This window comes from Phascolarctos cinereus, unplaced genomic scaffold (assembly GCF_003287225.1).
Source record: "Phascolarctos cinereus isolate Bilbo 61053 unplaced genomic scaffold, phaCin_HiC Scaffold_5;HRSCAF=322, whole genome shotgun sequence".
In the NCBI taxonomy this organism is placed as follows: Eukaryota; Metazoa; Chordata; class Mammalia; order Diprotodontia; family Phascolarctidae; genus Phascolarctos; species Phascolarctos cinereus.
In genome coordinates this window covers 400340547-400354400 of record NW_027555958.1, presented here as the reverse complement: position 1 = coordinate 400354400, position 13854 = coordinate 400340547, and the positions used below count along the sequence as shown (strand labels likewise).

At 36.2% G+C, this 13854-nt stretch overlaps 1 protein-coding gene across 1 annotated transcript in view; it reads left to right on the top strand.

The window, feature by feature from the left end:
* The window catches only part of PLA2G4A (phospholipase A2 group IVA), a 182586-nt gene extending 169263 nt beyond the window's left edge, over nucleotides 1-13323 (top strand). Inside the window, exon 18 of the mRNA XM_020984421.2 lies at nucleotides 3118-13323. Within this exon, the coding sequence (XP_020840080.1) occupies nucleotides 3118-3249 (132 nt within the window). The 3' untranslated portion in view covers nucleotides 3250-13323. The remainder of the gene's footprint in view (nucleotides 1-3117) is intronic.
* Nucleotides 13324-13854: the final 531 nt, after the last annotated feature.

The window sequence follows — 13854 nt, the reverse complement described above, 5'->3', positions numbered from 1 at the left end:
ATCAGGAGAATATCAACTTGAAGATAAGGATTGTTGGTATTTATCTTTGTATCACCAGTGCCTAACACAGTGGTTGGCATACCACAGGTACTTAATGAAGGCTAATTGAATGGACTGCTTGATGAAGTACAAGTCAGGTGCATATATTTGTATAGATAAACACATAGTAGGCAGACATGATAGGCTACATATTTTACAAGCAGATTGAATAGAGTATGGATGTGTAAATTTACCACATTATACATAGAAAAATAAAAAATAACATTAACTAATCCTGCATAATTGATATACATTTCTCTCACTGTAATTTTGGTTTAAAATGTAATGAGTACATTGTTCTAAGAATTCACTGTTATTTATAGTCCTTCAATTATTTATATTGTGATAATATTGATTAGAAACTGAGGAACTGATTTAAAGAGACTGAATTTTAAGAAAGGGTTCTCTTAAATAGCCTTACACTATAGCAAACTCATCAAATATTGTCTTTTTGTATTTCATTTAATCATGTTGCCTTTCAAGTGCTTTTATTATTGTCTTAGGAACCAGAGGGTGGAAAAAGAGATGCTTGTCTAAGAAACAGACACAAGAGGCTAACCATTTATCTTTAAAAGACAACTTATGGTTATAGCCACCCTTTGTGGAATCTGTGGTTCATTGGAAATTTGGTTCTTCAACTCCCAGTTAGCCCTACTTAACTCTTTGCTTAAAGAATACTCCAAACAATAAAAATAAAAATGAAAAGAATAATTCTTCTTCCCCCCCCATCTGAATTGGAATCTCCCAGCTGTTCACAGCTGTGCCACCTCATTGGTAACTGAGTTTGTGTATTTTTCAGTGTATTAATGACGCGGGTTTTTCTTTCCTCTCTGTGTTGTGGCTGCACTGTTTCAGCGCACTGTAGTGATCTCTGTTAGCATCAGCTTTTGCATATCTCCGAGACAGCCAAATTCTGGCCACTGACCATGCTTTGATGTTTCTAGCCTGGCTATTACTTAGGACCTAAGTCTCTCTGTGTGCCTTTGTGGCCTTTTACTTTAGCTTCTTTTGTACATCTCATTTCCTCAATCTCATTGAAAACACTTTGGCTGATGAGGTGGGGGTGGGGAGCTGTATCTTGATCTTATAATGCTTAGCGTACTTCCTCTAGTATTTTATTGAATGCTGGAATGAAATAGCTCACACTTGACGCTAATGTAATTGATCAAAAAACATGCTGTGTCATAGAGGAGGAGAGAGGCATTCCAGGTCTTATTGCCATATAGGAGTCAATTTAATTAAGAAGACATATACACATATTAAGTGCCTTCTACCTTGAGTTCCCTTCATATGTAATTTGCTTCTATTTTTATATATAGATGCTTTCCTTTATAGAACATAATTCCCATGAAGGCAGAGATGACTTCATTTCTGTCTTTGTTTTTTCATTGTTCAGCACAGTGCCTTGAGTATTATAGGATCTTAATAGATGATTACAGATGGACTGATTAATTGTGAGTCTGGGGATACAAAGACAAATTTTTTTTAAAAGTCCCTGCCTTCAAAGAGTTTATATTCTACTGGGAATTCAAGTAAATAATACAGAATATATACAAAGTGATCTCAAGAGGAAGAGAGTACTAACAAATGAGGGCAGGGGAAGGGATCAGGAAAGAGCTTATGTAGGTATGTAGGAGTTAGTCCTTAAGGTGTGCTTTGAAGGAAGCTAAGGATTCTATATATCAGGGGTGAGAAAGGAGTACACTGTAGGCATAGAATGCATGCATGTCCTCTCATAAATTGTTATAAAAGTGGAGCTCCTGCAGTGACAAATTAACCATTTGATTTTTTTTTATTAATCTTATCTGAAACACATAATATGTTCTACAAGCATTTGAAAAATCTACAAAGAAATTCCCTGAGCATGAAATGCCATCTAGTGGTTCAGTCTCTGTGTTTCTATTGTGATTGAATTGGGTACACAGAATATCAGAACTGGGGGTAGCTTAGAAATAATTTATTACAGTACCTTCATTTACTAATAAGGGAACTAAGGGGCCCAGAAAAGTCATCCGACCATGCACACCAAATTTAGAGCCTGCAAACGATGATAAGCAAGATTGAAAAACTCATTTGTTCTTGTTTAAATTTTTCTTGTTATTAATGACTGAGAATATTTTTATAATATTATTCAAGTCATCAACAAGTATTTATTAAATACTTATTATATGCCAGGCACTGCGCTAAGCATTGAGGTTACAAAGAAAGGCAAAAAACAATCGCTGCTCTTAAGGAGTTTATGATCTAAGGGAGGAGGCATGCAAATAATTATGTGAGAACAAACAATTATTGAAGTTAATCTGAGAGGAATGGAACTAACATTAAGAGGACTTGAGAAAGGTTTTCTCCAGGTGAGATTTTAGCTAAGTCTTGAAAGAAAATGAGAAAGGAGGGCATTCCAAGCACGATGGACAGTCAGGGAAAATATACATAGTTGATAGATGCAGTATTTTGTGAGAGGAAAAGAAAGGAGGCCAAAGGAAGCCACTGGATCTTAGAGTACATTGAAGGAAGTAAAGTATAAGAAGACTGGAGATTTTGGAGAACTTGCATTTCTTCTTTTGAAAAACTATTGATATCTTTTGTCCACTTATCTACTGAAATTACATTCTCCTTAACAATACAGAATATCATAGATATTTTTGCTTCTATAACAGAGGGATGGAGTTTACTAACAAAAACACTGAGGGTAATGGTCAGCTGCAAATGTGTATGAATTCTCAACCTAGAGTTTTCAGTATTTGTAATCATGAAACCTTTAGGAATTATAAAATATATAAATATATAAAGATATCAAAGAAGATACTGAGTGGAAAATTTATTCAGATTGTCATACTATTGTACTAGAAGAATCCTTTTTTAAAAATGAATTCAAAATAGCTTTGTATTGCACGTCTCCATGCATTTATCACACGCCATCTGAGCTCCTTCTCTTGGGTAGAACATTTGTTCCTTGTGGGCAGTGACTGTCTTTTTTTTTTTTTCTAATCTTTCTACTTCTAGCACCCCACACAGTACCTTGCATGTAGAAGGTTATGAGTACATGTACTGAATGAATCATTTGTTTCTGTTTTTCAGGTTATAAAGAATGCCATATTTGAAAGCATTGAATACAGAAGACAGAACCCATCTCGTTGTTCCGTTTCCCTCAGCAGCGTTGAGGCACGAAGATTCTTTAACAAGGACTCCCTAAGCAAACCTTCAGCATAGGCTGTGTGCTAGAAAGTACATCCATTGTCTATACTAAAGCCATTTGCAATATTGTAACAACTGGATTTGCCACAAGGCATCATTGCTCTAGAGAGACTGGATGGCACTAAGATGAACAGTGATTTTGCTGCATGAGAATAATACCATTGTTATCTTTTTGAATTGACAAATGTCATTCATTATGTGAACACATGCTTATTCACGTATTCCATCAGTATGAATTTCCAAATGTACTGTAGGAACACATACTGAATTTTTAAACATTCCTCACCAGCTGTTTTTTTTCACTGTATTATTTTTTTAAATGCTGATTCTTCTTAGAGTATTTGAGAGGATTGATGTCAAGGAGTATGGAGCGCAAATTTTATCCACTGACTAGATTTATCATCCTGTAGGACAACACTATTTCTTATTTATGTATACAGAAATGTAATAGATATCTTTAGCAATATAAAAATTATTTTGTGAAAGCCTTTTTTCTTTAAAGATTCATTGTGTCAGCACTTTTAGTGAAATAGTCCAATGTTATTACAAAATCTCAGATCCTCTGAACCCAAAGCAAGAGGCCAAAATTGAATGTAAAAAATGTTATCTCACATTTATATAGCGCTTCATGGTTTACAAAGCACTTTCATCACAATAGCCTGATGAGAAAGGTGGAGGAGGGTGTTTTTACTCTTATTTTATGATTGAAAGAACTAGGTCAGTGAGCCTGATGAGCGTTAGGATTCAAACCTTGATTTCTGACTCTAACTCTGCTTTTTTGAGGACTCCACACCAATACCACACCTCTATCATCTTCAGGCTATTTTTCTTAGTTCTTATGATTTGTTTTATTAAACAAATAATTTACATACCGAATCAGGAAACAGAAATGCAGAATTATTAAGGCAGGATTATGTTGCCTGCTTCAAATTTTTTAAAATTAAAATTATTTTTTTTATTTTAATTTTTTCTTTGTTCTTTTTGTTTTCCCCCAGTGAATTACTGAAGGCAGTGGTAGACAGAAAAGTCTGCTTATGGCAGTCCAACTTTCCTATTCTCTTTTGAGATTATCTATACCACAAAGGACCACTGAATCCCACTGCCCCATTGCTGTTACTTCTTCTGATCCCCTGAGCTATAGGCTTGATATTTGCAGAATGTGGCCTTTCTCTTCTCCTTTTGACTCTCCCTCATTCCTCCTCTTTCCATGTGTTATTTTCCTTTTTGATTAGATAGCTTCCATTCATTTTTCCTCTTTCCTTCCACATAATCTATTTCTCTCTCTCTGTTTGTGGCTGTCTCAAGGCCTGCTTATCTGTTTGTCTCTGTCTCTCGTTCCCCCATAGATTAAGACCTGTAAGAACCCTCTGAGGTCATTTAATCTATTCCCCCATTATATAGAAAGAGAAAATAAGACACAAGAAAGTGGAATAACTTCCCCAAGGTCATACAGGAAGTAAATAGCAGAGCCAAGATTTAATTTGAGTTTCTATAACTTCAAATCCAATCCTTTCCCACATGACCAAACTACCTTAATGCTCCATTAAGCAAACTTCTATTTTCAAAAGGTTTTTCTTTTTTTCTCAATTTATTTATTTTTAGTTTTGAACATTCACTTCCACAAGATTTAGAGTTCCAAATTTTCTCCCCATCTCTCCCCTCCCACACCACCATGATGGCATGCATCCTGATTATCCCCCCAATCTGCCCTCCTTTCTATCCCCACCCCTTTATCTTATCCCCTTCCCCTTCTATTTTCCTGGAGGGTAAGATAGATTTCTATACCCCATTGCCTGTGTATCTTATTTCCCAGTTGCATGCAAAAACAATTTCCAACATTCATTTTTTAAAACTTTGCATTCCAAATTCTCTCCCTTGAGTGGGCAAAGAATTTGATATAGGTTATACGTGTGTAGTCATGCAAAATACTTACATAATAATCATGTTATGAAAGACTAACTATATTTACCTCCATCCTATCTTGCTTCCCCCATTTATTCTACTTTCTCCTTTGACCCTGTCCCTCCTCAAAGGTGTTTGCTTCTAATTACCCCATCCCCCAATCTGTCCTCCCTTCTATTCCCCCCCATCCCATTCCCCACTACTTTCCTGTAGGATAAGATGGATTTCCATACCCAGTTGAATGTGTATGTTATTCCCTCCTTAAGCCAAATCCAATAAGAGTAAGGTTCACTCATTCTATCTCACCTTCCCCCTTTTCCCCCCACTGAAAAAACATTTCTTGCCTCTTTTATGAGAGATAATTTACCCCATTCTACTTCTCCCTTTCTCCTTCTCCCAGTACATTCCTTTCTCATTCTATCTCACCTTCCCCCTTTTCCCCCCACTGAAAAAACATTTCTTGCCTCTTTTATGAGAGATAATTTACCCCATTCTACTTCTCCCTTTCTCCTTCTCCCAGTACATTCCTTTCTCACCCCCTTTTTTTTTTTAGATATTGTCCCTTCATATTCAACTCATTCTGTGCCCTCTGTCTATATGTATTCCCTCCAACTATGCTAATAATGAGAAAGGTCTCATGAGTTACAAATATCATCTTTCCATGCAGGAATGTAAACAGCTCAACCTTAATAAGTATCTTATGCTTTCTCTTTCTTGTTTATTTTTTCATGCTTCTCTTGAGTCTTGTATTTGAAAGTCAATTTTTATATTTAGCTCTGGCTTCTCAAGAATGCATTAAATTCTTTATGTCATTGAATGTCAATTCCCCACCCCCACCCCACTGATTACACTCAGTCTTGCTGGGTAGGTGATTCTTGGTTTTAATCCTAGCTCCTTTGACCTCCAGAATATTATCTTCCAAGCCCTCTGATCCCTTAATGTAGAAGCTGCTAAATCTTGTTTTATCCTGATTGTGTTTCCACAATACTTGAATTGTTTCTTTCTGGCTGCTTGCAATATTTTTCTCCTTGACCTGGGAACTCTGGAATTTTGGCTATAATATTCCTGGGATTTTTCCTTTTGGAATCTCTTTTAGGAGGAGATTGGTGGATTCTTTCAATTTCTATTTTATCCCCTGGTTCTAGAATATTAGGGCAGTTTTCCTTGATAATTTCTTGAAAGATAATGTCTAGGCTCTTTTTTTTTTATCATGACTTTCAGGTAGTCCAATGATTTTTAAATTCTCTCTCCTGGATCTATTTTCCATGTCAGTTGTTTTTCCAATGAGATATTTCACATTGTCTTCTATTTTTTCATTCTTTTGATTTTGTTTTATAATTTCTTGATTTCTCATAGAGTTTTAATTTGCTCCATTCTAATTTTTAAAGAATTATTTTCTTCAGTGTGTTTTTGGACATCCCTTTCCATCTGGCCAATTCTGCTTTTCAAGGCATTCCTTTCCTCATTGGCTTTTTGAACGTCTTTTGCCATTTGGTCTAGTCTGTTTTTTAAGGTGTAATTTTCTTCAGTTTTTTTTGGGCCTCCTTTTAGAAGCTGTTGACTCGTTTTTCTTGATTTTTTTGCATCACTCTCATTTCTCTTCCCAATTTTTCCTTTACTTCTCTTACTTGATTGTCAAAATACTTTTTGAGCTCTTCCTTGGCCTGAGACCAATTCATAATTTTTTGGAGGCTTTGAATGTAAGAGCTTTGACTTTGTTGTCTTCTTCTGAGTGTATGTTTTGATCACCAAAGTAAGATTCTACAGTGAGTTTTTTTCTGCTGTTTGTTCATTTTCCCAGCTAATTACTTGACTTTTCAAAAGCTTTTTCTAATAGATTATCTCATTGAATATTACCACATGCTTATGTGGAAGGCAGAGACATGGAATTTTAAGGGATTTCCTCAGGTTCTTCAACTTGTCCTGGTGGAACCTACATTTTCTGGTTTCTAACTCAGTGTTCTTTCAACTACTCCTAACTGTTTTGATGCATCAATTAAAGAAGAGGCAACTACTGTTATTTACAGGCTGATTGCTGAATTATGATTTTTCAGCCTCTTTATTATGATTTAAAAGAAGATATTTGAGAATTCAAGGGAATTTTAAAAGTATGACAGATATGAGAGGCATCATGGCACAATTGATGCAGAGAAAATCTCAAAATCAGGAAGACCTGGCTTCAAATCCTGTTCCTGACTGCATGACTGTATGCAAGTCATGTAACTTGCAGTTGGCTTAAAAAATTCTAAGACTATATGTTGCACGTTCTGATCTATGTTATTTGAAGAAACAGCCTCAGTTAATGTTCTCTAAACCAATAAAATGATAGGCTTCTCAATGTTGGGCCTCTAAAACACATTACGTAAGTCAACCAATCAATAAACATTAATACATGTCCACTGTGTACCAAGCAGTGTGCTAAATGCTCAGGATACAAAAAAAAAAAGCAAGGCTGTCCCTATGTTCAAGGAGCTTACAATCTAACTACCTTCCCTGCCTCCTTGTAAGACTAGTTCTCACAGATCTTCATCCACTTGACAACCATCACAATCAAGAATACAATTTTATTTGATTCTGTAGTTTGATAATTTCTCCTAGTTCCATGCTTGGTGGGAAAGTAAAATTACAGATCAATGTAATAACCTTGCAAATATTTTTCATAAACCATATAACTCACCACAATCCCGTGTATTCTTATAACCAGAAAATTGCTCATTGTAACCCTGAATCCCTCCCAGCTATTGCTTCTCAACAGATATGCCTTTCTTGATTCTAGCTCCTGTTTCTGGGATAAAACAAACAAACAAACAAAAAAACCCAGACATCTTCCCATAAGAGAAAAGCTTTAATTCACTAACAATGGATGATGAGTGATAGTGTGATGTCATGGAAAGAGTCCAGGGTTTGAATCTGAGCACCTAGGTTTGATCTAAGATGTGTCTCCTACTACCTATGTGACCTTGGGCACACTGGAGAATCTCCCTGGATCTCATTTTCCTCACCAACCAGGGCTGGACTAGATGATCCCTCACTAAGATTCCTCTAAATTTAGACCCTACGATTCTCACAAAGAAACAGATTGAAAATCAGCATAGTGTGACAGTGACCATTAAAATTATTCTGAAACTGCTCCCTGAATTTTTTTTTTTTAGCTCAGATCCTTGCATCTTTCAATCTCTGGCTAGGCAACAAAATTTAACGAATACTATTTGAGCAGAATATCATAACCAGTGCTGTGGAGAGATTCGAAGCAAATTGTACACATGGCCCTGACCTCAAAGAAATTTTATAGAAATGGGAAAGAATAACATTTTCCTTCAAAATATGTAAGAGATGAAGCACACAGTAACATAAAGAAATATACAACTGCCAGCAGTTATATAGTTATTGATGCATTCACCGAACATTTACTAAGCCCCTTTTCTATGTAGACAACTGTGTTATACATTGTGAGAGATAAGGCTTGAAAAGACAAATGCTTCCTTGCTACTATGGATCCTGTAGACTAGAATGACAGACAGAAATTCTGAAGTAGTTGAAGTGACCAGAATCTAGTGGGATTGATCTGGGAAGGCTTCATGAAAGGAATGAGTATTTTGAAGGGGAAAGATGCAGTGTTTTAGAAGAGGATGGAGGGCATCCTAAATCTCCTCCACTGTTTTAGCATCATCCTATGGGGCTCATGGAAAGTGGAGTAAGTGAATGAATGAATGAATGGCCACAGATACCTTTCTCAATTTACTTTATTCATACTCTTTTCTTCACTTGATGCAAATTTTCCTACTGATATTCTCAGTATCAGTATCATCATTTGTAAGTTTGTACCCCTTCTAGACATTTGCATACACACCCACACCCACCCACACACCACACTTATGCTCTGAGTACAATGCACTTGGTTTGTAACTAATGTCACAGTCAAGTTCGAGTGCCTGCATCTTCATCCCAATTACCATCACCTGCAGCCAGTCAGCACTTTTTATCTATACTTTCCACAACAAACCAGACTTACAAACATAGACTCATTTATCAAAAGGGTTATTGTTAATCAGATGGATGTGCTCTTATGTGAATTAGAGCCACATTTTTAATTGTCGAAAATGTGCAAGCCCCTGAAAAGTGTTTTGCAATGAATTTTTTCTTCCTAGACATTGTCTTGATACTAAATAAATCTACCAGGTGATTAATAAATGCCTCTATTGATGAATAGATTTTCCCCTCTTGTTTAACTTACAACCCGTAGAAAACTGAAAGAAAATAGAGGCAATTATCTTAGTACCCTATCTATTAAATTGTCACAGTAAAAAGCAAATGGAAGTTGATACGCCCAAGCCAGATGTCATAGCTGTGCATTACCCCATTGCATCCACTGTGGTGTGCCTACACAGAAACTGTATGGTGTCAGAATGCAGAATTGGAAATTGAAAGTTATGCATGGTTGAGTTCTGATTATTGGCTTATATCTTTGTTTCATTAGAAAAAAAATGCCAGACCAACATATACAGTCTGCTCCAAGTATTCCAACTCTTCATTTCCAACAACATGCTCATTTAATATATAGAACAAGGATTCAGGAATGGAGAAGATACAAAAATAATCAGAAGTAATTTCTGCCCTCCAGGAACCTACATTTTAATATGGGAGAGGACATACAGAAGTATCTCTAGTACAGAGCAGAGTCAACTAACAAATAATGTAGGCACTGTGTTATATGGTAGGGATACAAAGTCAAAAAGCAAAGAGGCTACATTCTATAATGACAAGTGCAATAGAGGTGTAGAATAAAGTGATATCTATGAGAATGAGGCTTCTAAGAAAGGAACAATAATTTTAAGTTCGTGGAGCAGCATAGTTGTCAAGATGAAAGTGATATCCAAACTGGGTCTCAAAGGATGGTTTACTTCAATAGGCATAGATGGGATACTGAGAGGAGGGCTTTACAGGTATAGAAGCATGAGCAAAAGCATGAGAAAGCAAAGAATGGGTTTGAGAATTGTGAGTATAAGAATGGAGAAAGAATAGTTGTAGTGGGAAAAAATAACTGAATTATTTAAAATTGTTTTGACAGGCCTCAACCTTTCCTTTTCTTTCTGCATCTTTTTTTCCTTCTTCCTAGTACTCCTTGCCTTCCCTGTTCAGGCATTCAGAAACATAGAACTCCTCTCTACTTAGTCTGTGTAGCTTCTCTTTCTGACTTTGTTTTCTTCAATCCTCATACCACATACTGGGGCTACAGTAAAGTCCCAAAACAGTAGTCCTGTTGTAGTATGCATTAGTTTTTGAGGGGAAAGAAGTTTCTGGCCAAGTTTGTGTGTACTCCACTCCCCTCCATATTTTACTCCCTGGTTGTCCTAATTCCATCCTTAAATGCTATCATTATACATTTTGCCAAACTTTCTGGATGTTCATTTCCTCCTTTCATTTCCCATTTTTATGAGGCAATACTGCTCATAGTATATTATTCTATAATATTTTATAAAATATTTATATTTGAAATCAACATTGCTCTTGGTTTCCATGTATTTCTTGGCAAAGCAATCAGGTGCTGCTGCTGATGGTGTCCTTAGTCTCTTTTGGCCTTGTTGCAGCAATTGATTTACATGGGTCAAACTTGCTTAGAAAATTGTGATAGTTTTTGTAAATGACTGTTCTTTTATCCATTGCCCATTTTAAAAAAATGTGTGAATATATTAATATCCTGTTTAAATAGATCAGGTTAGAGTTGCTTTCATTTCATGGTGTATCTTTTTCTCATTTCTATCTTCTAATTTGTAAGGTTTTTTTACATCTTTACTCTCACAAGTCTATGGGACTCAGAAATAGCTCTTATTTCAGGAACCAGTTGCTTCCTGTAAAATTGTAATCACCATCTTTCTAAATGTTGTTTGGTACTGATTATAGTCAACACTTCCTGACTCTTTTTTGAAGAAAGTAGTCTTAAATTGTAAGTGGGTAGAGGCTTCTATGTAGTAGAGAAACCTTTGGCCTCTTTTTGTTTAATCTTGAGTCAAATTTTCCAACATTTTCTACTATGTTGCTACACCTAATCTTGCCTTGAAATTACCTAATAATAAAGTCTATGCTGATTTTTTTTTAAATTTTCTAAAATTCATTTTGAACTTAAATACTAAAAAAAATGTTTCGATGTACACAGCACAACACAAAAAGAGGATTGAATATGAAACCATGCATCTCCATTTCATACTGTTTACTTAAAAAAAACTATGTTACAAATACTACACATCATTAATTAATTTGAAGGAATATGATGAGTTCTCCATTGAATTTTTCTATATTTGCATTTTCAATAAATTTTGGCAAATAAACTACAGTTATATTCATGGTAGTATTTTTATGTGTTCTAAAATGTAAAATCATCTAATGACCCAAGAAATGATCTCTCTTCTTGCCTTTGAATTCACAATAAAATGACCTCCACCAACTTTTTTATTTGGCTCTCCCCAAGGAGAGCTTATAAGCTACCCTCCCAATAATGCCAATTTCCTTTTGTCTTTTGGTTTTATTTGTTCCAAGGGTTCTTAACCTTTCTTCTATGTTGGACCCTTTTGGCAGTCTAAGGAAGCCTATGAATCTCTTCTCAGAATAATGTTTTTAAATAATTGAAAGAAAGATTCTTCCATTTAGTGATTAATGAAGATAAGGATCTGATTTTTAAACATCATATTTTCTAAGACTCCATTCTTCAAGGAATATGTCAGCTCACTGGTTATTGGACAATGATCTTAAATTTAGAACATCAAGATATAAGTTAATGTTTATAGATGGTCTATGAGCCGTCTGATTCTCAGGTAATTCTGTTTTCTTTTCTGCTATCTGCCACTCTCACTGCATTTGCGAAAAGGGATCGCACAGGATTGCAGACCATTTTGTATTATTTTTAATTTCATGGGTTGCTCTGTACAGATAATTTATTGCCTGGAAGCTACATTTCCTTATAGCAATATCCTCTGCATGCTTAGGTTGAAAATACAGAGAAAAACAGTGAGGTAGCTGAGTAGATAGAGTGCAAGGTCTAGCATCAGGAAGACCTGAGTATAAATCCAGCCTCATACACTTATGAGCCATGTGACTCATGGCAAATCACTTAATCTCAGTTTTCTCATATGTAAAATGAGGATAATAATAGAATCTACCACACAAAGTTTTTGTGAAGATGAAATGAGGTAATAATTGTAAAGCTCTAGTGCTTGGCACATAGTAAACACTATATAAATATTAGTTATTATGGAAGTGGTACAGAGCAACCTGAGAATCATTTGGGTCATGTCCTCCATTTCTAGATATACAACCCTACTGCTCATGGCATCACTTCTAGACTCCTCCACCTCATTCCCCCAGCCCTCACAGCATCATGGGATCACAGATCTGCGGCCAGAAGGGCCATCAGAAACAATCTAGTTAAAACCTCTCATTTTCCAGAGGAGGAAACTGAGTCCAGAGAGGTCATAGGACCATGGAATTAGAGATGGAAGGGTGCCACCTTGGTGCAGTCTTCCAGATCTTTGTTTCCACTGACAACTCAGGGTCAGCTCCATACCATGATGTTGAGCCAATTATGTGATTAAAAAAAAAGTATGAAAAGAAAAAGATGTGATGAAATTAAGTTGAACCTGTTCTCCAGGTTCACTCCAGAGAGAGCCATGCCTGTCAGTGAAGCAAAAATAAGTAGCAAGATGAGCTAATAAGGAAAGAATCAATTGTTTCAACCCTGAAGCCTGCTTTGGAACATGTTAATGAGATCCAAATTACAAAATGTTATTGAGTGAAACAATGTAAACAGTGTGAGATCTCTCAGATGGACTGAGTGTAACAGTTTTGTAGACTGTTACAAACTCAAGGTTGGTTATGCTGGCCTGAATAGGCCCAAGTTTCAAGTTCCTAAAAAACACATGATCTGTATTGTTACATTAGTATTAGGTAATGGCTAATGCTATATAAGGATAAAATAGCTAGGATTGGTAGTATTATAATGAGATTCCTTGTTTCTGGGGTAGGTTTTCGCGTTTTAGATTGTAAGGCTGAAATTCCTGTCCAATGGGAATTTACAGCCAGTGGTGGGTGGGTGTCTCTGTGTTAGGACTATATAACCTTGTTCTGACCTTTGTGTCTCGCCTGGACGAAGCAGACGCCAGCTTCTCACTTGAATGTAATAAATCTTTCACTTTACACCTAGAAAATCTCTGAGTGTTATTTTGGGGTAACTGTAGCACACATTATCAAGAAGACTTGGACATGAATCTTCCTGACTCCAGGCCCTGCACTCCATCCTTTGCATCACCTAGCCACTCCGTTCTTCATCTGAAGAATGTAAATAATAATAGTGCCTACCTCACAGGACTGTAATGAAGAGTAAGTGATTTTATATACTTATAGAGAAGCAATTGGGTATAGCGGCTACAGAGCTTGACCTGGGGTTAGGAATCCTTGGGGTCTACTTCCTCTTGACATACTTTTAGGAGGAGAGATTTAGAGCTAGAAGGGGCCTTAGACATTATCAAGCATCCTCCTCCTTCATAGATAAGAAAATCAAGCACTAGAGATGGAAAATGACTTGTCCTGGCTCCCACAGCCAGCAAGTGTCTGAGGTAGAATTCAAAGCTAGGTCTTCCAGTCCCAAGTCCAGCACTCTAGCCTCTATACCAATGGTGTCAAACTCAAATACAAACAGGTGTCACTATTCCTTACATAAGTATCCTT